The 26,032-nt window shown below is 54.5% G+C and overlaps 11 protein-coding genes across 11 annotated transcripts; 6 read left to right on the forward strand and 5 right to left on the reverse strand.

Moving 5' to 3' along the window:
* Window positions 1-1,230: 1,230 nt before the first annotated feature.
* On the forward strand, window positions 1,231-2,612 carry BDP81DRAFT_432128 (uncharacterized protein). The gene is made up of 2 exons (XM_060590742.1): window positions 1,231-2,198; window positions 2,320-2,612. Exon 1 carries the CDS (start codon window positions 1,628-1,630, stop codon window positions 2,120-2,122), a length of 495 nt encoding a protein of 164 aa, XP_060443468.1. The 5' UTR covers window positions 1,231-1,627; the 3' UTR covers window positions 2,123-2,198; window positions 2,320-2,612.
* On the reverse strand, window positions 2,604-2,942 carry BDP81DRAFT_324085 (uncharacterized protein; the record flags this gene model as incomplete). The annotated part of the gene is made up of 1 exon (XM_060584850.1): window positions 2,604-2,942. One exon carries the CDS (start codon window positions 2,940-2,942, stop codon window positions 2,604-2,606), a length of 339 nt encoding a protein of 112 aa, XP_060443469.1.
* Window positions 2,943-4,195: 1,253 nt separating this feature from the next.
* On the reverse strand, window positions 4,196-5,104 carry BDP81DRAFT_396108 (uncharacterized protein; the record flags this gene model as incomplete). Its single annotated transcript, XM_060588145.1, has 1 exon — window positions 4,196-5,104. The coding sequence occupies one exon, from the start codon at window positions 5,102-5,104 to the stop codon at window positions 4,196-4,198; it is 909 nt and encodes a 302-aa protein (XP_060443470.1).
* A 914-nt stretch (window positions 5,105-6,018) lies between these two features.
* BDP81DRAFT_378145 (DNA repair protein RAD5) lies at window positions 6,019-9,862 on the reverse strand. Its single transcript, XM_060586792.1, has 3 exons — window positions 7,489-9,862; window positions 6,358-7,440; window positions 6,019-6,299 (listed from the first exon to the last, which is right to left on the reverse strand). The coding sequence occupies exons 1-3, from the start codon at window positions 9,819-9,821 to the stop codon at window positions 6,221-6,223; spliced, it is 3,495 nt and encodes a 1,164-aa protein (XP_060443471.1). The 5' UTR covers window positions 9,822-9,862; the 3' UTR covers window positions 6,019-6,220.
* A 197-nt stretch (window positions 9,863-10,059) lies between these two features.
* BDP81DRAFT_432132 (squalene/phytoene synthase) lies at window positions 10,060-11,835 on the forward strand. Its single transcript, XM_060590743.1, has 2 exons — window positions 10,060-10,314; window positions 10,386-11,835. The coding sequence occupies exons 1-2, from the start codon at window positions 10,187-10,189 to the stop codon at window positions 11,353-11,355; spliced, it is 1,098 nt and encodes a 365-aa protein (XP_060443472.1). The 5' UTR covers window positions 10,060-10,186; the 3' UTR covers window positions 11,356-11,835.
* Window positions 11,836-11,952: 117 nt separating this feature from the next.
* BDP81DRAFT_323603 (30S ribosomal protein S6) lies at window positions 11,953-12,483 on the forward strand (the record flags this gene model as incomplete). Its single annotated transcript, XM_060584808.1, has 3 exons — window positions 11,953-11,976; window positions 12,044-12,075; window positions 12,198-12,483. The coding sequence occupies 3 exons, from the start codon at window positions 11,953-11,955 to the stop codon at window positions 12,481-12,483; spliced, it is 342 nt and encodes a 113-aa protein (XP_060443473.1).
* Window positions 12,484-12,981: 498 nt separating this feature from the next.
* Window positions 12,982-13,973, reverse strand: BDP81DRAFT_54031 (Cullin binding-domain-containing protein). Its single transcript, XM_060595960.1, has 3 exons — window positions 13,819-13,973; window positions 13,595-13,769; window positions 12,982-13,543 (listed from the first exon to the last, which is right to left on the reverse strand). The coding sequence occupies exons 1-3, from the start codon at window positions 13,835-13,837 to the stop codon at window positions 13,111-13,113; spliced, it is 627 nt and encodes a 208-aa protein (XP_060443474.1). The 5' UTR covers window positions 13,838-13,973; the 3' UTR covers window positions 12,982-13,110.
* An 802-nt stretch (window positions 13,974-14,775) lies between these two features.
* Window positions 14,776-16,113, forward strand: BDP81DRAFT_54041 (uncharacterized protein). Its single transcript, XM_060595961.1, has one exon. The coding sequence runs from the start codon at window positions 14,883-14,885 to the stop codon at window positions 15,672-15,674; it is 792 nt and encodes a 263-aa protein (XP_060443475.1). The 5' UTR covers window positions 14,776-14,882; the 3' UTR covers window positions 15,675-16,113.
* Window positions 16,114-16,135: 22 nt separating this feature from the next.
* Window positions 16,136-16,582, forward strand: BDP81DRAFT_432141 (uncharacterized protein; the record flags this gene model as incomplete). Its single annotated transcript, XM_060590744.1, has 1 exon — window positions 16,136-16,582. A coding segment is annotated over exon 1 (285 nt), but the record flags the coding sequence as incomplete, so codon positions are not given.
* A 411-nt stretch (window positions 16,583-16,993) lies between these two features.
* On the forward strand, window positions 16,994-19,950 carry BDP81DRAFT_432142 (BRCA1 C terminus domain-containing protein). Its single transcript, XM_060590745.1, has 3 exons — window positions 16,994-17,168; window positions 17,277-17,604; window positions 17,659-19,950. Exons 1-3 carry the CDS (start codon window positions 17,064-17,066, stop codon window positions 19,815-19,817), a joined length of 2,592 nt encoding a protein of 863 aa, XP_060443477.1. The 5' UTR covers window positions 16,994-17,063; the 3' UTR covers window positions 19,818-19,950.
* A 616-nt stretch (window positions 19,951-20,566) lies between these two features.
* Window positions 20,567-22,673, reverse strand: BDP81DRAFT_451360 (uncharacterized protein; the record flags this gene model as incomplete). The annotated part of the gene is made up of 2 exons (XM_060592620.1): window positions 20,567-22,024; window positions 22,083-22,673. 2 exons carry the CDS (start codon window positions 22,671-22,673, stop codon window positions 20,567-20,569), a joined length of 2,049 nt encoding a protein of 682 aa, XP_060443478.1.
* Window positions 22,674-26,032: the final 3,359 nt, after the last annotated feature.

A 26,032-nucleotide genomic window follows, 5' to 3' on the forward strand; every position in this document is an offset into this window, starting at 1 on the left:
GGGAGGGTTTCCTTGAATTCTGGCCCAAGCTGCAAGACATTGTGCATAGAAGACACATGGCACTTGCTCAGAGTCTCTTTCATGGTATCCAGGTGACGATACCACGGTTCGAAATGTCGTTTGGCGGCAGGATGTGATGCCCGATTGGGCCAAAGACGAGAAATTGTAGACGACTGCAGGATGCAGCTGCATGGCGGCTCGTGGTGTAGGCCGACTGGCTGGGAGACCGCTGCCGGTTCGCCCTGTCTGCTCGGCCCAAGAAGGCCTGCTTAATTGGTCTGCTCCAAGGCGAGGGAGCCTGGTTCAGGATCAAGGAGCCAGAGCCGTGGCTTGAAGACCGAGGATGATGTTTTTATTCCCCAGAATGAAGAGGATGTGAAGGACTGGTCGGGCTGGTGTACTTGAGGAAGGAGAGGAAGAGGAACAGCTGAGTCATCAGTCCACTTAAGTAAGCCAACCGCCACAGCATCCCTCAAGGTCCCCAGGCCTTCTAGCTCGTTCGTCGCTGCCCCCTACGATGTTGAACTGCACTGCTGGCAACTGAAGACGAGGTGGAAAGGATCCATCGTGAGATCCATCCGTCAACATTCCTCGTCACCGACTCGTCCTTTTCTCACGATGGAACACCCGCCGGCCCCGCTGCCCACTCCAAACAGGCCTCATTTAGCCTTTGACACTTGTCGACGTGTTCGATCGCGAGCTCACCTAGGCGGCGGGTACCAATTGGCCCCTTGATAGTCTTGATGCCCAACCAGCCATCTACGATCTCCATCATTGCCTCCAACCGCACCGCCCTTTGCTCACTTATCACGTCCGGTACCGCAGAAGAACACTCTGGAGGGGCGACTACCGAATCTTCAAGAAGAAGAAGAAGAAGAAGACGATCCAGCCAGGCCAAGACCAGCCAGTGCAGTCGCCGCCATCAGCAGGAGGCCACCAGCCCATTGCAGGTGAATGGTAGACGAAAGCCTCACCCAACGTGACTGGCGGAAAGTGTCCCCCCACGACACCACCAGCAATAGCTTCGAGAGACTACCCTTGGGCTACGAGCGGCCCGACGAGTGCGGGAGCTGCTGCGGTAGGGGACCATCGCCACGCCTACCACCGGTTCATTGGTTTGGCAGCTGCATGGACCGCGCATAATCGCGCCCAGCCTGCTCCTGAGTCTGCTGCATCTGGAGACTGGCTTTGCCTCTCGGCTGCTCGTTTGAGGCGGATATACAGTCTTACACTCCCTTCTCCTTCTCCTCCGCATTCGCTGCACGATGCCACTCTTGCATATGCGCCCCCGGTGTTATCCTCTCGGATTCACCACGGAACCTCCTTCAACCCAGGCGAGCTGCCAGCTACCTTACACCGTCAGTACCCCCCGTTCATCTTGCCCATCATCTCATCCATAGCAGCCCAAGAGATGGTGAGGTTAAATATGTGTCGTGGACCTTTCGCATTCTATCTGCTATGCAGACCGTTCTGCTTTCTCTGATTCCACGTTCATCATGTCCCAAACTGTTCTTTTCGTACGATTTCGGTCTCCCTCTTTCGTGATACTTTGATCATTGTTGTACCATTTAGGTCTTCTATTATTCGACTCAACTTCGTCGACGCCCGCCTTCTCCTGTCACTTTGAATGTATATCCCTCAGCCCCTCAATGGCCGGGCGCCAAGGAGCTCCAGTCTTGGGGCAGAGCCTCGCTCCCCCGGTTTCGAGGTGGCAGCGCGTGCGGACAAAACCATCAACGACATCACAAAGAGACAGGTCTCGATATCAGGTGGCCAGACCACCAACCTGACCGTTGGTGTCACGGTCGGGGTGGCCATCCTCATCTTTATCCTTGGCGCCGGAGCCTTTCTCTACTATTACAGAGTGTCTCTCAAAAAGATCAGTCGCCGTCGACATCGTCGTCGCCGCCGCCATCACTCGCACAAGTCATACAGCTCAAGGAGCTCAAAGAGCTCGGCCGATGACGGCCCCGCTTCACATCCACCTCCTCCAGCGCCGCACTCCGCACCACGCTCTACCGCCCCGTCTGCCACGCCTGCCGACCCCCCTGCCGACCCTCCGGCCGATGCTCCAGCCGACCCTCCAGCTGATACCCCGGCTGACCCCCCTGCTGAGAAGTAGGCTTGGGTTGGCGTTACACCCTCACCCAGGTGAGGCTTGTGTTATTAGGGAGAGACCTTGTGAAAGAAAGTCTCAGGTGCGTTGGTTCCTTCTCCGTGAAACGTCAAAAAAAAAAAAAAAAAAAAACCCCCTGACATGAAAGAAGAACCCCTTGACCTGAAGTGAGTTGTATTATGCAGGATTTGACATTTGTCCAGAGCGGGAGTTGGCGGATGGAACCCTAAGGCGAACCCAGGCGCCATTACCTTTCCTACTGACCCCAGTAGTGTTGTACGTTTGCGGTGTATACAATCTTGAATTGATAATTGTTGTTTTGTTCTTTGTCTCAAGTATTTTGATATATGTATCTCTTGGTTCTATGTGAACAACAATAGCCTTGCCATTTAGCCTCCAACTCGTCTTTGGAACATTCGCCCTTACTGAAAATGACCGGATATTGCAATATGCCTCCCTCGAAAGACCAACTTCATCACTATACATATTACACAGCCGCCATCTCATTGTCTTCCACAATCACAGCCCCATTACCAGCAGCCTCCCTTCTCAGATCTCGAGCCTCAGGCTGGATACCACACAAAGAGTCGAAGAAGGAGTAGCAGCACTCGTTACAACTCACCTCCCTGTCACCATGTACATCATTTTCCGTGGCAAACTGCTCCAGCCGGAAGTTCGGGTCCACACCCCATCCCATCTCTAACCCCATGTCCTGCCCAGGCGCCGGCCCGTAGTCGATGAAGCCGTCGCCCAACGGCATGTCCATTCCCATACCAGCTACCGGCGCTGGATGCATGGGCATAGCCGTCATAGGAGGCATGGGCATGAAGCGTATCGCAGGTTCGCGAGGTTGCGAAGAACGTTTACTGCGCCGCGCCGGCTTAGTTTTGGCCTTCGGCTTTGCTTTCTTGCAAGCCTTCTTGGGCTTCGCCTTGCCCTTGGCATGATGGTGATGATGGCCGTGTTTATGGTGGTGATGATGATGGTGATGCGTCCATCCATGTACGTGCGGGTGTCGAGGGGGATGTATGTGAGCATCCATTTTCGCCTTTGGATAAATGTGGTGTATGTGAGGCTTATGAGGCTTATGGGGATGTATATGTGGTGTTTGAAGACCCGTCTTTTTGCGTGGTTTGGGGGAGAAGACGCAGTTGAAGCAAAAGTATATGAGGCTCACTGCGGCCAGGCCACCGATAAGACAGCCGATGAGCATTCCTGCTATTCTGCCTTCCTCTCCTCGGCGTACCAGATGGCTTGTATGGATTGTGGAGGTCGGTATTGGCGCCATGTCAGGGGCGGCTGAGGTCTGGCCTCAGCTGGCTTGTGTTTCTCTCGCAATCTAGTCATCGCCATGACTATCTCTGTCTTGCCTTCCATCTCAGGGGGGAAGGTGACGATAATTGTATGAATCATCTTCGAACTCTCTCAAGCTTGGTAGCATATTTGCTTCCCAGAGCCCGTTTGCTACGAAACAAAAGTCTTCAGGAGAAGCAATGAGACATACCCTACACATCTGAAACTAGAGAAGCAAGCGGCAAACCCACGACAATCTGTCTCTGCATGAAATCCCATGATGCCGTTTCAGGCACGCCTCCACGATCTCCAGAAAGCCAGTCCCAAACAGCCAGATGAGGTAGCACAGCGTAGCACACGCATCAAATCACCACAAGGTCGGTAACCAGTCATGTTTGCGTTTGCATCTATGATACAAGCTGGCCATTGCTGACTCTGCAACCTTTCCTCCCCTTCCCATCGAAAAACACGTGCTTGCGGTCGCTCAGAGTAGCAAACAAGGACGGGACGGGAGGGAGGTTGCAACTATTCTAGATCCTACCTTATCCTACAAACCATACTCTACTCAAACCATCAATCCACCCCCTTCAGCCCCATCGCTACCGAAAAATTCAAAGCAAAGAGAAATCTGGGTATTGCCTCTGTGCTACTGGGCATTGCCATTTCAGACCATCGTCAAAATCATCGCTCTAGTCGCCATATCCTCATCAAGCTATGTCCGGGAAGAGCATCTGGGTATCTCACGATCATGTATGCGCTTCCTCTAAGAAAAAGGAAATCCCTCTCTCAACCCCTCCGTCGACCACGCCTCTCCTCCCTCCTCTCCTCCCTCTCCCGAATCTGCACCAAGACAGAACCAATAGCCTCCTGCACCTTCCCCGAGCGCTCCATAAACGCATCGTAAAACTCGCAGTCGGCGTGTCCGGGCTGCCGCTCGTTCAGCGAGATGATTGTATTGGAGAGCGTCTCCAGTTCCTCCTTGAGCGGCGCGTAGTCGGTCCCGTATCCGCGTCGGCGGCGGCGGTGAGTCTCGTCGTCACCGCGATGGTGTCTCGACGGCGAGGGCGAGCCGCCGCGGTGTGGAGGGTACCCGTTGTCGCGGCTATTGCGTCTTCTCCGGTCACGGTCGCGGTCTTCGTCTTTGCTGCCGCCGGCGTGTCGTCTCCCGTGAGAGCGATCCTGTGAATGGTCGCGAGAGTATGCGTCATGGTCCCGGCTGTCTCTTCGTCCCTTGCCGTGTTTCCGTCCACTCGTTCTCTCGTCCGCGCGCCTGTCGTCTTCTTCATCCTCCTCCCCACCACCGCCGAAGCGTTCCATAGCCTTGGAGAGAATGTTCTTGCCCAAGTGCTCCAGCATCTCCATATCCATATTCGGAACGCCGCCCCTAGCGCGCTCGTCATCGTCATGGCCATGGTCTTTGCCGCCTCGCGTGCTCAGGCGCCGGTCGTCGTGGTTTCTCCTTCCTCCTCCGTTCTTGTCTTCGTCACCCCCGCCGCTCAGCTTCTTCATATACTTCTGAACGGCATATTCAACGAGTCCTCGGGCGAGGGTCTCGAGAATGATTTCGATTTGGCCGTGATTGTTGCCGCTTCCGCCTCCGCGCCCGCCGCTGTGTCGGTTGCGATCGCGGCCGCCGCGGTTTGGGGACGGCGCGGCGTTGCGGGAGCGTGTTAGTGTGCGTAATAAGCCATCCATGACCACGGGGGATCGGGATGCATTGGGGTTTTGTCGTGCTGCTAGTTGTGCTAGTTGTGCGATTGGAGTAAAAGTTGAGCTGAGCGAGTGTGTGTAAGTCGTAAAGAGTGAATGCTCAGTGGTGTAAGTGAATCAGTCTTCGGTCGTATAGGTGCAAAAGAATGAAAGGGAAAAGAAAGAGAGAGAAAAGAGGAAGATGAATCGCTCTTCTTTTTCTTCTTCTGAGGCCCCTCCTCGACTTTTTGTCCCGATTCAGTAGCAGGATGAACTTGTGGATTAAAATGATTTAGCTTGGTCGTTGGTGGCGCTGCGAGTCGCGCGGGTGGTTGTTGGTCATGTGGTGATGGTGTTTTCTCATGTGATTGAGTGAGCGTCTGCCTGTGCAAGTGAGACAGGCAGCACCAGGCACTGAGAGAGAGAACTGCGAGTATTATGTAGTCAGTTGGTCGCACTTTTTACCTTTCGCAGGCAGAGGGTAAAATGACTTTTTCTGTTTTTGAAACGACCCGCGGTCTGGTGCGGGTTCAGCGTGGCTCAGTTGTCTTTTGTTTTTGGGCAGTGTGATTGATGTTTTGTTGGTGGTGACTGACTGGGCGGGTGAGTGAGGTGAGCGCGAGAGAGTCACAGACTGAGGTAGGAAGGCGCAGCGTGTGAGGCAACCCGGGGAAAAGCGGGTTATCGTCGGAAAAGATGTTTCGCTGCCTAAGAGACATCGCATGTGAGATACTTGGAGGATCCCGTGTATATTCTTGGATTTATCTCCCAAGTCTAAGAAGCTGTTGGTGAATATGCGCTCACTCGCGGTGTTGGCCTCAAGGCATGTGGAAGATTATTGGCCGTCAATTTGTGGCTTGGAAGAGAAAACAGCACCTGTCACTTCCACATACCATGCATTAACAGACGCACGAGATGATCGAGTTCGAATATGTCCATTTAAAGATGCTTGCGCCGTATTTACCGGCAAGGTCGTGCTGCACCGAGCTCTTTCACCGGTTCCTAGCACTATGTACACTATGTTTATCATTGATCCTGCCATCTCCGGCATTGTTTCCCCACGAACGCCTTGTATACATGCACATATGCCAGCCATGAGAACCATTACGCGAAACTTCGCACTTAGCTGAGAAGCTCCTTGATATCCTCGATCCGTGCAAGCTTCTTCTCCTCGTCGCTCATCATTCCAAGAGACGTAGCACTAAGAGCGTCAAGTCAGCAAACAGTCGCACATGAAGCACATGTAGGGGTCAACTCACATAAACTTCTTCCGATCCTGGACCCGAAGCATCCTCTCCTCCACGCTCCCCTTGACGATGAAGCGGAACACCTTGACTTCCTCATCTTGACCCATGCGATGCACGCGATCAATCGCCTGAGCCTCGACCGCAAAACTCCACCAGGGGTCCATCATATACACTCTCTTTGCTGATGTCAAGTTCAGCCCCACACCACCAGCGCGGAGACTGATGAGCAGCACGGTAAACGTTGTTGACTCTTGGAACTCAGTGAGGACCGCCGCGCGAGCCTTCTGCGCCATGGATCCGTCGAGGCGGAGGAACTTGATGTTGACTCGCGCCAAAGCCGGCTCAATCAACGTCAGGAACGATGTAAACTGGCTGAAGACGACAGACTTGACCCGCGGTTGCTCTTTTCTCAGGTCACGCAGGGACTTGATCAAGGTCACGACTTTGGCTGAGGAGTTATTCACGCCCAAGCGCTGTAGACTAATCTTAGACTTCTTGAACACGTCCGGATCGTCGTCGTGGCGAACAACCTCGAATAGGTCGCGATAGTTGATCTCGGCTCGGCAGTTGGGGCAGGTCGGCACCTTATGCCGATCTGTCTGATGCTTCATGTAGTCCAGAAGGCACTTCTTGCAAGCAGAGTGCCAGCATCCAGTGACCGTCTGCTCAACCATGGGCTCTTCGGCACAAATCGGGCACTCGCTCTCGGCCTCGTCGCGGATCTGGCCGAGGATATGCGCTCCAAACGCAGCTGTGTTGGATTCCGATTCGGATACCGCTGCTGTGAAATGTTCAATCAGGGAACCTAGGTCCATGTCGTCCGCAAGGCCGGCAGCCATATCAGCCGCAGCTCCAGCTTCTACCTCGTCCGCGACAAGCTCCTTGTTTCGCACCAAAACCGGATGACAACAAGATTGGCGTAGGCGCAAAATGTGAGCAAAAATGCTAGTAAACGCTTTCATGACCGTGCCTGCTTCCACATTCTCCCTGAACGATTGCTTGGCTCTCGTAAAAATGTAGTCGTAGATCTCTCGTTCTGTCTGACTGAGCTCGACATCGACGATTTCGACATGTTTCGGTGGAAGTGGTACCAGTCTTTGAGGGGTTAGCTAAGATGCAGTAACTCAGAATGCATCCACTTACGGCTGGCCATCAGGCGTCTTCATGTCTTTGGTACGTCTGAGAACTAATGGCTCCAGCACTGTCTGCACCACATCAAGTGCCCTCATAAAGTCCTTGGACTCGAAGGGGACTGTGATGAAAGTCTTCCAGAACGAAAAGTTGTTCCAAGGCTCCACACGAAGGAAACGAACCAGGCTGAACAGATCCTCCAACTTGTTGACGATTGGCGTTCCAGTCAGCACCCATCTGTGCTCGGCAGATATTTCATAACACGCTTTGGCAGTTTTCGACTGTCGGTTCTTGATGAGGTGGCCCTCGTCCAGAATGACGCGGAAGAAGTTCAGCGAGAATAATCCGATATGAGACGACTTGTCACCCTTCTTAGCCGCAACCTGGTTGAACTCTGACAAAACCACACCATAACTGGTAATGACCACGTCAGGCGCAGATGCTGCGCTTGCGGCGCAGCACACGGCCTGGAGGTTGTTGGCCTTTTCGTTGCCGTAGTACACCATGGCCTTGAGAGTGCCTTCTTTCGAGGCCTTCTCTGCCTCGCTCTGCCACTGAGCTAACAACGACATTGGTGCCACGACGAGTGTTGTACATGGGGCGTTTAGCACGCTTGATGAGTTGGACGCAAGTCTTGGAAGCTCGTTGACGGACGTGGGAACACTGCCCATCGCCTTGGCTTGCTGCGCGAAGTCGGAGCGGTGGGTGTGTACCAAACTGAGCATCTGGATGGTCTTGCCGAGACCCATCTCGTCGGCCAAGATACCGCCAAGGCAGTTTTGCTCTTGAACAGGAAAATCGAGAGAAAGGTCTCCCGAGTATGGGTTGACATAGAAATGTTGCTGATCATGGACCTGAGGAAGCTCCTTTTCGTCGGTGTCCTTGAGTGGCCATGTATATTCCTCCCACAGGGGATGCATGCTTGGCTCCCTGTTGCTCTTCTGGTCCTTCTCCTTCGTCATCATCCAGTGCAACGCTTGCTTCTGGTAGGGTCTCAGGTTCATGGCGAAGGTATCGGCAGGCTCCGCTTCGGGTGTGTTGAAGTCGAATGACTGGGCCTTGCGATAAAGAGCATCAAGCTGGTCCTGCTCCAGCTCTTCGCCTTCCTCTTGTTCGTCTGAAGGGGGCGACGATCCCGGCGCTTTGTCGCTTGGCTTGGCGGGGTCTTTCTCCTTCTTCTCATCCATCTCTGCAGCCTGCAGCAAGCCTTGTCGCTGGTGTTTCGACGCAGTGGCATTAGCTCGCGTGGGTTCGAGGTTGATTTCAGAAAAGAGCTTCACCAGCGCCACTTGCCTGAGGCGCAGCTCCTTCTCCTCGGTCGACTCTTTTTCCTCGAAGAAACCGGCCGCCCTATTGTCTGACACCTTGAACCCGGGCCGACGGAATGCTGCTGCTAGAAGATAACACTTCAACTGGATAAAGACAGTGTCGTTTGTTCGCAGACGCTCAGGGGCGTATACGCAGGTACCCTCGAACCTGCATATCTGCTGGTCCATCAACGTCGAGACCCATTCAGCTGTTTCTTTCTCCAACCTGCCAATCTCGGACCCGCTACTGTTTGTAAATCGCACTAATACGTCGTTTCGCTTTGAGCCCGGAGCTGGTCCACGCTGAGGGGCGTTTGCGACGCCGAACTTGGTATTCAGCTTGGACTTTGGTGGTTGGATCTTTTGCCGTTCGATTCTGACTACATCTCCGTGGTTAAGCAGGTTTGCTCCACTTCGTGTGGCCCAGCCCTCGACACCGAGAGATCCGATATATCTTGCCTCGGGCATTGTGCGTCTGTTCACCGGCTTTGGCGCATCCTCCATGGGAGAATCTTGCTTCGTGTTGTTCGCTCTTGCGGCTGGTGGTGGTAGAGAAATAGCATTGAGAGACGGAGATTTCTTCTTGAGGTTCTTCCACGTGCCATCGAAGTACATATTGACAGCTCGCTCGAGATTGTTGTCGCAGCTGTCACGGATTACATCCAGCACTTCCGCCGTAACCTTGTCTCCTATGAAGCTCTCAAATGTCTCCTGGTCGAAAGTCATGGCAGACTCTTCGCGCTGCGCATCTGCAGACGGGCCGGACCGGTTGGAGGCATCGTCGACTGGCTGTTCTACAAGCGGTCCCCGTGGTTTCGATGGCGAAGATGGGGGTTCAACATCTTCACTTTTGATTTGGGGCGATTGATCGTCGACATCTTGGAAGAATCGCTGCTTCAGCTGCGTTGGCGGGGTGGGCAGCACCGGGCTGGACCGATGGCTCAACACGTCGTCGTCCGAGGCGGCAAAGAAGCGTCTCCTCTTCGCGGGAGGTTCAGGAGACTGTGGGTATTCCATGACTGCCCAGATCGCCACCATAAAAGTGTCGACGATGGCGGGTCGTGTTGGGTGGTGTGCCACTGACACTGAATAAGACGGGCCGCCACAAAAAGTACCTGGACCAAGAGAATGGGAGACGCGAGGCGGATCAGTCAGCGCGACGGGGCGCGTCGGGTCGTCATGTGACTGCGTGTCTGCTGAGGTAAGTCAATTAAGAGACACCCCGGCAAAGACGTCATTACTCGCGACCAAAAAGTTCGACCTCGGAGTTTTAGTGCACGTACAGTGTCCGTACCTTAGCAGCGGCGAAAAAAAGTCCCACACCTAGGTACTCTATCCAGCCGCATCTCGCGAATTACAAAGGCAGCACCGACATGGCGCATTACACCAGCGTCTCTTCCTGAATGAATCGCACACGGATCGCCGGCCATGGCCTGAGAAGGCTTGTCCAGACCCCTCCACGGGGCACCAGGGGCATCGTCACAGACGCAGACGTCGTCAAAGCGAGGAAATACTGCCAATCGCAGCTTCAGTACGTAGCATCATTCCAGAACCATGGCAACTCGAGCTTCCCCAAAGATGCTAACTTGTACACACCCATAGGCACAGCGACTACGATGCGCACATAATAAGCCGCCTCGTCCCGGCGCGAGCAACAGACACTTACCTCGCCCTCCGCAGCCTCAACCTCGAACTCGTACGTCTCCCCGAGCTCGTCTCCAACCCGACCATCGGCCAGATGCGCATGCAGTTCTGGCGCGACTCCATCGACAAGACCTTTGCCGGCGTGCCCCCTGCCGAACCGATATGCGTGCTCCTCCACCAGGCGCTGCAGGACCTGCGCGCGCGCTCGCCAAACAATGCCACGGCGAGCTCCATAAAGTTCTGGGTGCAACGGCTGGTCAAGACCCGGGCGAAACACATGGACAACAGGCCGTATGCGTCGCTGGCCGCGCTGGAGGAGTACGCCGAGAACACGTACTCGACGCTCATGTACGCCACGCTGGCGTCGATGCCGCTTCGCTCGATGCAGGTGGATCATCTGGCGAGTCACATCGGCAAGGCGTGCGGCATCGTGGCCGTCTTGCGCGGCATCCCTGTGCTAGCGGCGCCGCAGCAGCAGCCTGTAAAGTCCCACGCCGGGCCGGGTGGCGGCCGACAAGATCCCGCGTTGCTCCTCCCGCTGGACATCATGGCCGAGGTGAACCTGCGCGAGGAGGACGTCTTCCGGTACGGCCCGCAGGCGGAGGGCTTTCAGGACGCCGTGTTCAAGGTGGCGACACGGGCCAATGATCACCTCATTACGGCGCGGGAGATGCTCAAGAACCTCAAGGCTGGGCAGGACGCCGGTCACGAGTTTGAGCATCAGGGAGAGGCGGAGCACGTGTACGAGCCGGAAGAGGACGACACGCAGCGGGACCTCCGGCGAGGGTTCGGGGTGCTGCTTGAGGCTGTACCTGCGCAGGAGTACCTGACGAACCTCGAGGGGACCAACTTTGACCCGTGGACCGTAAAGGCGAGCTGGAAACTGCCTTGGCGTCTCTGGCGTGCGACGAGCAAGAGTCAGATCTAAACGACCGTGGCTGGTCCTGTATATTCACGCATTTAACGGTGTTACGACATCAATGGGTCGGCTATGTAAGAGTACAGTGTAAGACTAGCTCCTCGGAATGCCCAAGTACTGCCCAAGACTGGCATTCTAGGAAGGCGAAACTGTTTTCTGCGGTGCTTGGATATCTGAGGAAGCGGAATATGTCTTTGGCGGCACGCGGGGGTTCGGGGCAGTTGTATGAGCCTTGGCTATCCTTCAAGAGGCCGTGTAAATAAGTAATCATGCTCCCATCAAGCGTAACCAAGACCTGAGTCTTGATTCAAGTGAGGCGTCAAGCACTATTTAGAGACCTAGAGACCCAGTGCTGACAATCCCGTCACCTGGATTGGCCGGGTCCTACGCGGGGACAGTGCCAATGACCAACTTCATCACGCGCGACACGGTCGTGGCTGAAGCTCCTTTTCGACCCCATATTTCTCTCCATGTCTCGACACCAGCCACATCTCGGAAAATTCCATCCTGTGGCGCATGAACCCCCGAAATAATTTGGCCGTCGTCAGTTGGAGCTTCTTCCGAACCTCGAATCATCCCCAGTATAGCGTCAATGTCGATACCAAGATGTTGTACGAACTCATAGGAATTGTGAGTCGGCACCATACTCTACTATTTATATCAGTCGCTTGAAACAAATGACTAACATTATCTCCAGGTGCGACCGGGCTCCCTCGCCGAGGTGAAAGAGTACGCGATCCATACACCTCTCCCATAAACCCCCTTCGAACCCAGCACCTCCCTCATCTACTCCCACGAACCCTATCCATCCCTCAAGATCCTTCCGAATTCTAACCAAACACCATCCACAGAATCGCCCTCACCGCCGGCCAAATCGTCCTCCGCAACGGCGGCGTCATCCGCGGCATCTCAAACTGGGGCGTCTTCACCCTCCCGCGCCCCGTCGCAAAGGCCCAGATGAAGCACAAGACAGGCCACTACTTTGTCATGCGCTACGACGCCTCCTCCGCCACACACACCGACATGCGCACCACCATCAACCTCGACCCCCGCGTCATCCGCACCGCCCACGTCAAGCTCGGCAACGGCAAGCTCGAGACCATGGCCCGCTTCGGAGACGTCAAGTGGGATCAGTGAAGGGCGTTGAAGACAAGAACGTCCTCCTCTCGTGGGGGACGTAGAATTAGAATGCCGATGACCATGACCTCGAGATGAGGGATTGGTAGCCACAGGGCGTGGGGTTGAGTTTTGCCCGCGTGGAAGACGGGAATCATGGCTCGCGGGCCTCAAAATGACAGTCGTTGTATGATACGGGATCCACCCCGAGCCGGCGCCGGGGACATTTGATTGCGCATGTATAAAGCCGACGATAGTTCGGAGTGTATAACTACGTGGCACGCCACTGATACAAATTGGACGCAAAGGTTCTCTAAACCACTGCGTTGAAAAAACATGCACCTTTTCCTTCACAGTCGGGCGTTTGTCAATCGGATGTCTGCAGTTCATGGCTGCTTGCGCTAGGCTAATGCTGGAAATCTCTACCACTGGTCATGATATCTGGCCTCCCGATGCAGCCTATCTCTGTAGTTTGAGCGGCCTCGCTGTCCATCAACGCCCCGCTGCTATGTACCAAGTGTGGGAAGTGCGCCGATTTGCACTTCTCTTGCTGTCGTCGGATTCGTCCCAGTCATTATATCAATAACCTCTAGTCGTGAGTTTCGGCCTTGTGTGGTGATGCCGATCCATTGGTCTGTTATAATGCCTTCAAGCGTCCAAGTCCATGGTCTCGGACTTGCCAATCCCTCTCTCTTTGCACCAAGCCACGAAGTCATCAATCACACTAGGCCATGCTCCATCCTCGTTCCAGAAGGACAGTGTCTCATCTGCCATGGACTTGGTCGCAAACTCGAGAATCTGGTTCCACATGTCGCGGTTGACAGATCTGGTCCACTTCTCTTCGAGGAACTTCAACCACAGCTGCAGCCAGTCCTGGTTCTTCGTCTTCCACTCCCATCCAGGCGGCGAAAAGAGGACGTTCCAGTAGACTATAGCAATCTCAAGGTTGAGTGCCTTCTGGTTATCCTCCTTGCTGGCGACGAAGGTGTGCCGGTACACCTTTCTGAAGTAAGCAGGATCAGTCGAGAGACTGCTGACGAGTGACTTGATATGGGAGATGTGCGCTTGACTCGTCGCAGCACTGTAATCATGTTAGTCTACTAAAGACTGACGCTGGAAAGGTTACCCGTACCCCGACACCTTCCAGCCATCGACGAAGCCTTTTCTGGTGATCTCCCCAACAGAGGGTGCCTGAAGAAGTTCCATCACGACCAGCAGCTCTGCATTCTCGATGTTGACGCCCATGTTGCCGAGGTATGCCATCGTGCTGTCAAGGCCCAATGAGTTCTTATCGTCAGTTGTGTCATCTATCTGCTGTTAGTCATGGGACGAAGGTATAAGGCCGTGGGATCATACCTCGTAGCTTGTCGAACATTTGATTCAACGAAGTATCAAGCGCAGAAGTTGTAGGAGTGGAAGTTCCACTACCGCCAGAGAAGTAACTTTTAGGAATTGTCAGTAAATGTTTTACTGCAATACAAGAAACAACAACTTCATGAGAACATAAACGATGTTGGGCTCCTGAAGCTTTAAGAGGCGCATGTCAGCTGGCAACTTTGCGCAGTACATGGCGAACTGAATGGGTGGAATACCCAGAGTGATTCTTCTCCTCAGCAACGAGGTTGTTTTTAGATGCTTTGCGTCTCGATGACCATAAACTCAAGCCTTTGGTAGGCAGTGCATTCTTCACTCCTCTCCACCCCATCGTCTTGATGCTCCTTCCTTCTCTCGACGTCACTCAGTCCCAACCTGCTTCGCGGTTCTGGCGTATCCAAGAACAAGAACGGAGTACGTCGGCTGATGTAAAACCGGGACAACCGAGTTCAGATATACAAAGATGTGCTGGCTGCGTGTGGTCGTTTGAGATAGGATGCTCGGGAGGATGATGAATGTTGGTCGAATTTTCCATACAAAGGACCGTGACCTTCGTGATGAGTGGCACTGGGGTGACAGCCGGTCCAGTCCGGAAAGGCGAGGCACTTGCGTCAACTAGATCGACCAATAGACGGGAAACGGCCGATCAAAGCAACTAGGTGGCGGCTGGCATGGCATCTAGTTGCTTTAAGGGCCATTCCATCCGCGTGAATGTTTCAGGAGGAATTGTCGATCGGCGTGGACTCGGCCTTTCTCCTGCGGTGTGGGCAACAATGTATCCCCAAGGAGCGAACTGTGACCTCGTAGCTGCAGAGGTGCCTCTCTCCGACGGGTGCATTGGAGCAGCGCAACGCTGAGTAGCGCTCCGAGGAGGGTTCGGCGGCGTTTCCCCCACAAAGGGCATCTCAGACCGGGCCAACAACGGAGCAAGTCAAGTATATGCTAACGCGGTATCCTTGCGTGCGCTGCAGGCCAAATTGCCCGAGAAGGGCCGGCGCATGGTGAGATGAGTGGTTCGGATAACATTAAACGGGCGGTAAAAGGCGATGGCAGAAACGGCGGCAATGTCGAGCAAACAACTAGGGGCGAGACCAAACGAAACGAAACAAAACCGCCGCGGCGGGGACAATAAGAAATCCCGAAAGGTATATCGGGTGAGTTGCACTTACGCATCGACGGCTTCATTGAGCTTGTATCCGGCGTTCTTCAGGTACTATTCGGAAGCTTGTAGTCAGCATTCCATTCCGTCTTCAAAATCCAACAGCCCGGTGGGCGGTCTCGTCTTCCATCAGCTGCCCCTCCCTTCCCCGCCAAGGCAGCATCGCGTCGATGCCCAGTCAAGCTCCAGCTACCAGACGGCACAACGCAACGCAGCGCAACGCAGAGTAGCGGCGCACGACAGGCTTCGAGGTTTCGCCGCCAATTCAACAGCGCGGTCCACGCCTTGCGAAGCCGAGGACGACGACGAGAAATTGGGAAAGCGCATGCGAGGAGGGCAAGATAGACGAAAAACCGAGGCCGCGACAACGAGAGCCACGACGCTATTCTTCTCTTGGACTCACCCGTTGTGCAGTTCTGTCGCTTGCACCGGTCAACTGAACGAACTGGGTGTTCACCGCCTTCTGGGAGGTCGACGTCGGCGCCATTGTGCTTGCAGCAGTTCTGCCCCCGTCTGGTTATGGCCTTGTTGCCCAAAACTGCTTTCTTGGTTCGGATGTGGGTTGAGAGAGTCGCGTGACGCAATCGGCCGCTTTCAAGAGTCGGTAACGATGCGACGAAGAACGGTATCGGCGATAGGGCAATGCGCTTCGAGGCAGGAAGGAAGAGGTCGAAGGTAAGCCGCTTGTTGAGGAGACGACACGATGTTCGTGCAGGTCAGACGTGACGGGGTGCGTGAGATTGAAAGTCGCCGTTGCAGTGGTGTGGTCAGTGGGAAGGGAGGAAGTAAGGTGGTGGAAACGAGCTTCGGAGGGGTGGGAGGAAGCAAGGCTGAAGCCGAGATGGTGGGGTAAGAGCCAACGAGCGATGCCTTCCAGTTTGGTTGCTGAAGGTCTTCCTGTCTAGGAATGGCGGGGCACTCTGTGTTTTTTTTTTAGCGGTAAGGCTCTCTCTCTTTCTCACCTTGGTGGGTGACCAAAGGACTGCTCAGTGATCACCTCACTTAAAAAGGTGCTGTAGGTTCAATGGCGGGCCGTCGACGGCGGGAAGTGGGACCCTCCGACCGCAAGAGCCCGCATCTTTGACCCCGCCTTCCTTATTAGGCCTCATCTAAGAGGGAACATTCTCCCGTGTTTCCATACTTACATCTCATGCTCGCCAGCTCAAACTCACTGCAAAGACCCTCAAACCTTCTATTCTTCATTCTTTTCGGTATGCCTGTTTCATCATCGCTGTTCCCGTTCGAAACTTTGAGAGATTCATGGCCTCTCATCAGATCTCATCTGTGTAAGGTAGGCGATGTCGTCCGACATCTCTTCTCAGATCTGATTTTAGAGACAGCAAAATTCGAGATTTTCTCTATCCATGAGGCTGACATGGACTTGTTTTTTTCTTTCTATTATCTTCAAACTTCCCAATCCCTGAAGCTTTTCTTCGTACTTGGCAGTTTACATATGATTCCCCGTTTCATGCCTTGGGGATAACTGTTACGAGTTCAGGCTTACACTAAGACGGCTATTCTTGAGGAGCGAGTTCGGTTGGCATATGCTCAAGGAACTCATGTAATACCGATTAGTCTCCAAATGAAATATGTCAAACAAGTCTTTCTCTTAACTCATTTAAACACAATTCCCCTGGAGCGAGGCTTCAGTGAGGAACCCTAAGTGAGAATTCAAGTCTGAGGTGAGAGTCGTCTCGTTGCGCACGTTGCTGGCCTGGCAAATGCACTGTGTTTTTACTCGTCACAGCACCTTCTTCACATTGCGCAGCGCCTACTCTAGTGGAGGTACACCGTACAAATCCTCTCAAACGCCCGAAGCAGCCCCACCAAGAATGGCGTCTACCAATGGCACTTGTTGCGCTTGACAACTGTTTTAATTGATTGGGCAGGCAGCAGACGCGACTTTTTCCTCGACGCGCCGTCCCGTTGCTGCATGAGGCGAGGTACCGTACTTCGTACGCTGCAGCGACAAAGACCAACTGCTTCCATTCTGAACATCCAACCCCCGACAGGAAAGCCAGTCTCGAAAGTTGCCTCGAGGACCACACAGCTAGCGACATGCCATAGGATGGACTCCCCACGTAGTCGGGACTCGAGCGAGCCGGCCGTCGACCCTGCGCATCCTTTCAAGGGCGTTGTCGTGTGCTGCACAAGCATCCCGCCAGACCAGCGAGTACGTTGTGATGCACACATTCATGCGCCCCTCTGCCTACCCTCGATCCGACCTCCCTCTTCTGCTTTCCACAACCTCGCCATATACCATCTTCTGACATTTACATAGACACAAGTAGCCACAAAGACTGAAGAACTCGGAGGCATCCACAAGTACGATCTAACACCCGACGTAACACATCTTGTTGTTGGAGACTACGACACACCCAAATACCGCCATGTCGCCAAAGAACGAACTGATGTCAAGGTCATGGATGCCAAATGGATCGATGCAGTAGGAGATCTATGGATGAAGGATGCTGATATTGACTTTGCGGCCCTCGAACGAGAGTGGCAGCTCATGCCGCTGGAGACCTGTGGCCATGTCGTCGATGCAGCCGATTCTACTGAAGCTAAGCGCGGGAGTCTGTTGCTTTGTATGACAGGCTTCGACGATCGTAAGCAAAGTCGACTAGGATCACTCTTTTCAAAACAGACCTGACCATTCCCAGCCGATCAACGCAACAGCATCATCGACAAAATTACCTCCAACGGCGGCGCATACACCGGCGACCTAACGAAACGAGTCTCGCACCTGATTGTCCGAAAACCCGAGGGAAAGAAGTACAAGGCCGCCAGAGCATGGAACATCCGCACCGTATCACTGGCCTGGCTCGAGCAGAGCATCGAGCGCGGCCTGATTCTCGACGAGCAGTGTTTCGACCCCGTCCTGCCGGCCGATGAGCAAGGCCAAGGCGCCTGGAACAGAGTTACACCAAAGAAGGCATCCGCAGGGAAACGACCGAGATCGGGCGCCGGCGAGGTTGGCCAGAGGAAGCTCAGGAAAACAGCCAGCATGAAGCTCAGCAGCCAGCGAGACATGCTTTGGGGAGATATCCTCAGTAACAAGCCCTCGGGCGAGTCCGCCGGGCCTGGTGATACGGCGGACAGGATTGAGGTTCAGGATTCTGGCATCCACGATCGAATGATCCAGCCTGCTCCTGACGCGGGCATTTTCTCCCCATGCTCTTTCTTCATGTCTGGATTTGAGCCATGGAAATCCAAGATTCTGGCCGAGACCATAGTATCCCTAGGTGGGCAAGTCTGCAACTCCTTCGAAGAACTTTCCACCAAAGGCTACGAGGCGAGGCCAGCCCGCAGGCTTTTGATTGTCCCGCAGGAATCCCAGCCTTCAACGCACCTTCGAGTTCCGCCCGAGCACATCGACAAGATCCAAGTCGTGACCGAGTTCTTCATCGAGCGATGTTTGCATAACAAAGCTTTCCGCGACCCAGATAATCACATTCTAGGTCGTCCGCTGCCCGTCTTTCCCATCAAAGGTTTCAAGGATATTTCCATCTGCACAGCGGGATTTGGTGGAATCGATCTGCTGCATGTAGAAAAGGCAATCACACAAATCGGTGCCCAATTCGCATCAAGGCTAAATGACACGACCTCGGTGCTGGTGTGTAGAGCGCTCGCGGAAACGAGGAAAGAGAAGCTCAAATTGGCCATCGACAATGACATCCCGGTCGTCAGCTCGGAGTGGCTTTGGGAGTGCATGACAATAGGTTACAATGTGCCCATCAAGGGATTCATGTTTGCTGAGCTAGACCAGCCATCTAGTCTCCAGCCCAAACCAAAGGCCAAAGAGACAACTAGGGAGGATATGAAGCAGGCTTTCCAAAGGACAAGGTCTGAGCCCGTGCCTCAAGCTTCGAGGAAGCCAGCCGCAAGACACTCTACAGTTGCGGGTGGAATCGACACGACAGCCTTCCAAGACGATGAAGGCAGACGGAAACCTACCGCACCAAACACAAAGGTTCCAGCCGCTAGGGAGTCATCGGAATCGGTTTTCGCACACCCCGAGAGGACAGTCGCGAAAGCTGATTCGACCGCCTCTCTCCCGTTCCAAACGGCCAAGACACATCAGGCAGACAGTTTCGGTGCTGGAACTGTGGCACCGCCCTTGACAGATGTACCGCCCAGCGAGTTGAACGCGGAGCGGCCAGTCATACAACGGGCGGGTCTGGTCAGAACCACGAGCGTGGCCGACAGCCTAGATGCGACCCCTATTTCTCTAACTGAAGCGCACGCTCCTGTTGAGGCCGAGGGTGGCGCTGATCCAGCCGCCGAGGAAAGCCAGGCCGAGACGAGATCAAAAGAGGACGACGAGGCGGAACGGAAACGTCAACGGGACGCAATGAAGGATGCTGAGAAAGAAGACCTCACCTCCAAACTCGCAACTCTTATCGAGTCGAAACCCAGCGGCGAGAATGCCCCTGACATGGAAGGCTCAGGCCCACCGCAGCAGCCGACAAGACGGGTCAAACGAATCTTTGGGCGCGCGGTAAGCAACGCATCGGCGGCATCTAGCGGAAGTGCCGAGTCGCGCATGGACTCGATGGGCCGGACGGTGGAGGAGAAACCCCAGCAGGAGAAGGAGCAGGAACCGCCGTCGACGCAAATACAGTACCAAGACCCCGGCGCCCAGCAGCATCGGGCCAAGATGATGAGCAAGATTGCCAGCGTTGGCGGCGAGGTTTCCGGCAAAGCGGCGGCTGCGCCTCCTGTCGTCAGCCAGCCTGCCAGGAAGAAGATTTCCACCATTGGGGGATTTGATTTCAGTGACGAGGCCAGGCCCAATACCAGGCAACTAAGACGCAAGTGAAAAGGTTGTCCGGTTACTACATCATCGGTATTTGTTTAAAACAAGTAGGTTACTTTGGGCGAATATTGTTTGGATTATATCAATCTCGAGAGGAGAAGGGGGGAACGGCCCGCGCGTTTGCGGGAAACGGGCGGCGGGCGGGGGCGGGGTTATAGCATTGCATAGCATGATAACAAAGACACATGGAATTGACGACGCCAAGACAGGGTTTAAGGAGTAGGCATAGGAATTTCATATATTTTAGGAGCAAATGAGATCATAAAAGCATCAATCTTGGGGGTATCTTTCATTTCGTAAAAGTATGGTGTACATCTACAACTTTCAGTGGCTTCATTCACCCACACGCTCTCGTACAACTCTTCATCCGGCCCCTTTCTTAGTACAGGTATCATGGGTTGCTGTTCAGCTTCGAAAAAAGATTTTGACAAAGGAGAAAAAAAGGTACAAGTCTGTTGTTCGAGGGTTTTGTGTGATTTCAAAAGATTTCCTTCCTGCTTCTGTTTCCTTGAATATCCTGTCCTGTAATCCTAGTTGTTCATCGAATCAAAATTGTGTCTTGGGCACAGCCCCAATGGTAAACGCCAGAAGGATATGTAGAAAGGGAAAAAGGGCACCACCTCCTAAGAACAGCAAATTGATTGATACAGGGGGAACACAAATGACCATCATACAACAGACGAGAAAAGACGGATCCGTAGGTAGTTGGGTAGATAGGTAGAGTAGATGAGTGGGTAAGGTAGATGTCAGGATCACAGCACAGAGGCCGCCTCAGTAAGAACGCTGAGCAGACTGGCCGCGGCACCACCAATGCCTACGGCGCCCAGCGTCTCGCCCCAGGCCTTCTTCTTGTCTCGCCTGTCGCGGTCAGATCGCTCGCGGTGATGACGGCCGGGATAATGGTCCCGATCACGGTGGCGATCTCTGTGGCCGTCGCGGTCGCGGTCGCGGTCCCTCTCGCGATCACCGCGGTCTCGGTCACGTTCCCGCTCGCGGTCTCTGTAGTGGCCGTCACGGTCTCTGCTCTCGTAGTCCCTGTGCTCGCGGCGCGAGGGACGTCTCCTCCGGTCGCGATCGTCGCGGTAGGAACGGGGAGACGAGGCGTGGGGATCGAGCTCGTGCGGCTGCGGGTCGAAGCGAACGTGGTTCTCGTTCTTGTTCTTCAGGATGGGCTTTGGTTGCACTGTTGCGGCGGGGGATGTGCCCTTTTCCTTGTCTGAGGGCGGGGGGACGATGTAGTACGTCTTATTGCCCTTCTCCTCATCGGGGTAGCTGGCTTCTGATGAGTTGTCGGACGAGTCCCAGAGAGGCTCCTCAGATGATGAGGTGTGTGAATCGCCGCGGCGGCGGGGTGAGCCTTGCGTAGGACCACCTTTTGGCGGGGGACCACCGTTGTGACGTCTTGAAGAGCGTGCCGCGCGGGCCTCGGCAGACAGACGAGCGTAATTTGTGATCTCTTCGCGGCTGAGGACACCGAGGACTGCGACGTAGTCTGGGCGAGCCTCATAGCGGACGCCTGCACGCTCAAGGATCTCGGGGGAGATGAGGGCACGGCGGATGCGCGTCCACTTGGCTTCCAGAGGAATATCCATGCCGTAGCGGTCTGGCGCAATACGGCTTTGGGATGTACGAGGGGATGCACCATATGCAGACGGGGGACCACCGTTGCCGTTGGGATGAGGGATCGGAGGTACGAAGCGTGGTGATACGCCTAGGTTGGAGGGCGAGGAGGAGAAGTCTGCGGCTGCGCGGGCGGCTGCAACATCTGGTGGCAGATAGCGGGTTGCCGGCGAGGTCGATGAAGGGGAGGTGCTATAGTTTTGAGCGGCGGTGAGGCGAAGGTTCTCCATGCCGGTGTTCATGGTATCCATGGCCATGAGGTCGCGGGTTGAGATGAGAGCAAGAGAGTCGTTATAGTCATCGTCCGCGCCGTGTTCCCTTTCATAAGTGGAAAGGGTACTGAACTCATTCGGCATATTGGGGGCGGAGCGCTGATCTGCCATCCGACGGTCACCTCTTACAGCCGGAGCATGCTTGTCATCGTATGAACCGTAAGTCTCTCCACGGCCTTGGTAGGATGCAGGTGTAACCGCCATGGCTGAATGGGGGTATGCGCGCTCTTGGGCGAGAAGCCCGCGGACGGATGGCGGTGCCGTAGCATCATTGCCGGTTGAGTGTTCCAGCTCGCGGACGTAGGCACGCAGAACCTCCTGTTCAGACAAGTTAGCCACAGCTTTGTTGTTGTCTGTATGTTCAAAATCATCGTACCTTGTTCTTGCGCAACACTTCCTTTGAGAAGCCCTCCTTCTCCAATTCGGCTCGAAACTGCTGCCAAAGGTCCTCTTCGTCGTCGACAACACCGCTGTGTCTCCGCGCAAATAACCTTGCTGCAATGGCGTCCAGCTTGTCCTTGATGTTGTCCAAGTTTCCGCCTTGTTCGTCAACTACGCGTTGGGCTTTACTAGGATTGTGTAGCTGCACTGTGTCGAGAAACATATCGATAGCTGTTTCTTGGTTGGTAAGTTTGGTGCGGACCATGGCCAACATATCACGCTCGCGCTCTTCAAGCTGTGTAACCTCGCCATACTTTTCGATCATGGTCTCGAGCTGCTTGAGGGCAAAGTCGCAGTCCTCAACGAGGGGTGCGAGCTGGCGGTTGTAGACGGACGATGCATCTGAGTTGAGTAGGGAATCTTGGTCTTCGGACTCGACCTTGAGGTGCTTGAGGACCGTGTGCAGGCGACGGACTACATTGGCTACATCGTCGAAATCTGGTCCCGATGCCTTGGCGCGACGATATAGGGCGCGGGCAAAGGCATCAACAGCTCTCAGGCTGGGGGGTGAGTTGCCGTTACTCATCACGAAAGAGTGATGGGATCGTTATGGTTGTGGTCAGTATTGGTGATGTTTCCTGCTCGGTCGACGAGCAGTAAGTGCTTAGGTGGGTGTGGTTTTCTTGGTGGTTGATGGTGTCGATGAGATAGAGAGGAAGAAAGACGGGAGGAATCAGCGTCCGTCTAAGATAGCGCGCTCTTGCGGGTAGGTGATGGATGTATTGGGACGCTGCGTCGAGTGTGATCGACGGCAATACGCAATAGGGAGGGCGGGTTAAGACCAGGGAAAGGTGATGCAAGTCAGGCACTGCAATAAAGATGTGGCATCAGAGGAGAGGCTGCGAGGTTCTAGATGTAGCAGGGGTGTCGGGAACGAGAACGTGGGTGACGGAGGATGAGGGTTGAAAAAGGAAAGGTTGGTCCGCAGGGGAAGATATGAAGAGAGGAGGGACTGAAGAGGAAAAGTGAGCAAGGGCGAGAGAGAGTTGATTTTTGATGTGCAACGTGAGGTCCGAGAATAACTTCCCCAAATACTGTCCTGATTCTGCTTCACCGAAAAGCTGGAGTCTAAGAGTCGGCAGGAAGTAGAGTTACTCAGCCTCCGAGTGTGAAGTATTCAGACAGAGAGTCAGGAGAAGAGAGAGAGAGAGAGAGAGAGAGAGAGGTGAGGTACATTACGGATACAGATAAGACAGGTGGGTAAATCGCAAACCAAGGCCTTGCTTGTGTGCTTGTCTAGGTGTATCCAGGCGAGGCCAGCAGAAACCAAGCGAGGAGCAAAGGAGGTGGTGACCCGAAACGGGGCCTCATGGCGATATTGTCATGGAACGTATCCGTACGTACAGTAAACCGGATGGCTGACAATGACTTCAACTGTCACTTGTGCCTTTTTGGGAGAGGGAAGAAAAGGCAAGGGAAACGCAGACAGGGGTGGTCAGGTTGTACCTCGCCGGTGTACTCTACTTGAGTCCCTGGCCTTGGGTGTGGCAGCTAATCATGTGGTCGCAACCCGAGGGCGACTCCAACTCGGCCCCGCGTCGCTTGGGAGAAACAGTCGACTTTGGGATGTACCGTGGGATGGAGGGGAGCACAGCTTTGACGAGTGTCCTTCTTCATTCATCTTCAAGGAAGGGGGGGCAGACTTCATTGGTGATGGGTTCGCGTGTATCCGTTCCAAGGCAGCGGATCTGCGCCGTGTCCAATAGGTCTATCCCGTCTTGTAAACGATGGTGTAGAGGGAGCAGAGGCCCGAGGGTTTTGAGCAACGTGGGCCAGAGCAAAGTTTCGCGGATGACTCAACTTACTCGAAAGCTACTCGAATGTAGAGAGATGAGAGTGACTTCGGACTTCTAACGGCAGAAGGGGATCAAAGAGGCACGCCAGGCATCATCAGCAGGATGTCGAGGCACACCAAGGCCAGCAAGTAAGGTACTCTTTGCCCGGTGCTGCTGCTGACATATACAAAGTCAACAGCAAGAAGGGGGAGGGGCTGAGATGAGCTTGTGATGTAGTGCTTGCTGCTTGCTGCTTGTTGTCGGTGGTGGTGGTTGGCTGGTGGGATGTGGGAGGTGCCAGAACGGGAGACGAGGAGCGCGCAGCAACTGCCAACGCGACAAGCAGCGGAAGCAAGCTCCATGCTCCATCTTCCTGCAGTGACGTATTTGCTCCAGATCCATGAAATCATACTGTCCGGGGGCACGCAGAAGACGAGACAGGGGGGCCGTCAGTGGCAGGGGGTCAGTGACGGACTGACGGTTGGATCTGCACCGTCTGCTGCCCGCCTGGGACTAGCTGCGCGGCCGGAGCAGAAGACCCTTTCTCTCCAGCCCTTTCCTTTGGGTCAGTGGTCACTCTTTCTCTGTGTATCTGTCGGACTGTTCTGTCTGGGAAGTGACATTGGTGGTCAAGGTGGTGTCTTTTGCGTTGTATGTCTCTCTCTGTACGCAGTAAGAGCTCAGATATCCCTCCCATGTACCACTCCTACTTCACTTCGCCCAGAAGATACATTGCGGAGACTCCTTTAGATCCTGGACATGGTCAAGTAGGCCAACCACCGGACTCGATCTTGGGAAGCTATCATTCATGAATCATCCCTTCTCCAAGCCTCTCTGTTCGAAAACTCATCAATGAAGATGAGACTTTGGTCGCGGCATTTGTTTGCCTACCCTAGATGCCTAGGTAGTTTTGCATGACGCCCTTTCAACTGCCGGAAATAGCGTCTACCAATCTTCAGAGCGACCATGATATCGCCGAGTTGATTGAACATGAAAAGTTTCGTCAATAATCACCCTGAAATAGCCCCGGCGTGTTTTGGAGAGATTTTGTTTCTCCATAGGGCTGTAATGCCAAACCTCGACCCTTCACCTCAAGTCCTCGACTCATCACGGGCGTCATGCTAACGACAGGGCTTGGCCTTGATTGACGCTGAGCAGCACATGTACCGTAACCGTAACGTTGTACCTGAACCCTTTCAGATTCACCCATCCTCGCCAACCATGTGGTCCGAGTTCTCTTTCTCTTGGAACAGCACCATCGTCACAATACGCAGTTTCTCCGGGGGAGATGGGACGCGCCACCCATGCCTACTGGGGTGTCCCTGTTGCCGCCTGCGCCACCCGTCTGGATGAATCGAGGGGCGAGCAGCAATCCAGGAAGCGCCGTGCAGCTCCCCCTCCCTGACCCTCTCTTCCAGCGACTTGAAGTCCCCTTCGGATTCTTCCAGAGAGCGACTTTGGAGGGACTGCCCCTCGCCAAGCCTCAGACAGGAACGCCGCCCCGCGTGAGCAGTAACAATCTACCTCACAGACAGGGCGGGCCACAGAATGCCCAGCGGTCCCGGGAAAGGCATCCTGTGGTTGGCGAGTTACTCCCGTAAACCAAACGACAGGCACGCCAAGGCAGACATCCAGATACCGACGAACAAGACGACGGCCGAGGAGCCACGGGGGGATCAGAAGCCATTCAGTTAGAACCCTGCTTGGCCCTGGCCCTGATGCTGTGCGCTTCAACTCGACACACGGTGACGGGTGCTCTGTCTGTAGCGCTCGGCAAGTTGCAGCGAGGCAAACGTCGGGTACACGAGCTCTGACAAGTGACAACTTTGTTGCGCTCTGGAAGGTTCAGGTAGCGTCGTAGTTTGGTTTCTTGCCTTTCGGCGGACCCCGAGAGATCCTATTTCCAGAAGCACCAGCAGCGCAGCGCGCTCAAACTTCTTCGTCCTTGTCTCTAGTAGGGCCCTCGTTCGTGCTGTCCTGCATACCCGGCGTTCCAGTGAATGTGGGTATCCTCGCTGCTGCACAGAATACGGAACAACACTTGCAGCTCTGAGAACCGATTGGAATACGGGCAGGGGGGAGGGGGCGAAGAACGGTATTTTTTTGGGTT

Source organism: Colletotrichum phormii (genome assembly GCF_030913505.1).
Source record: "Colletotrichum phormii strain CBS 102054 chromosome Unknown BDP81scaffold_14, whole genome shotgun sequence".
NCBI classification, from domain to species: domain Eukaryota; kingdom Fungi; phylum Ascomycota; class Sordariomycetes; order Glomerellales; family Glomerellaceae; genus Colletotrichum; species Colletotrichum phormii.

Excerpts from the sequence above, each read along its gene's own strand:
- BDP81DRAFT_432128 (XM_060590742.1), top strand. The coding sequence starts at position 1,628 with ATGTATATCCCTCAGCCCCTCAATGGCCGGGCGCCAAGGAGCTCCAGT.
- BDP81DRAFT_378145 (XM_060586792.1), bottom strand. The coding sequence starts at position 9,821 with ATGGTGGCGATCTGGGCAGTCATGGAATACCCACAGTCTCCTGAACCT. Across the intron at positions 7,441-7,488 it reads AAGACGCCTGATGGCCAGCC|ACTGGTACCACTTCCACCGA; the intron begins GTAAGTGGATGC and ends AACCCCTCAAAG. Across the intron at positions 6,300-6,357 it reads CAGGATCGGAAGAAGTTTAT|TGCTACGTCTCTTGGAATGA; the intron begins GTGAGTTGACCC and ends TGACGCTCTTAG.
- BDP81DRAFT_432132 (XM_060590743.1), top strand. The coding sequence starts at position 10,187 with ATGAATCGCACACGGATCGCCGGCCATGGCCTGAGAAGGCTTGTCCAG. Across the intron at positions 10,315-10,385 it reads TACTGCCAATCGCAGCTTCA|GCACAGCGACTACGATGCGC; the intron begins GTACGTAGCATC and ends ACACACCCATAG.
- BDP81DRAFT_54031 (XM_060595960.1), bottom strand. Across the intron at positions 13,544-13,594 it reads GATGGCTGGAAGGTGTCGGG|TGCTGCGACGAGTCAAGCGC; the intron begins GTACGGGTAACC and ends ACATGATTACAG.
- BDP81DRAFT_54041 (XM_060595961.1), top strand. The coding sequence starts at position 14,883 with ATGGCAGAAACGGCGGCAATGTCGAGCAAACAACTAGGGGCGAGACCA.
- BDP81DRAFT_432142 (XM_060590745.1), top strand. The coding sequence starts at position 17,064 with ATGGACTCCCCACGTAGTCGGGACTCGAGCGAGCCGGCCGTCGACCCT. Across the intron at positions 17,169-17,276 it reads GCATCCCGCCAGACCAGCGA|ACACAAGTAGCCACAAAGAC; the intron begins GTACGTTGTGAT and ends ACATTTACATAG. Across the intron at positions 17,605-17,658 it reads TATGACAGGCTTCGACGATC|CCGATCAACGCAACAGCATC; the intron begins GTAAGCAAAGTC and ends GACCATTCCCAG.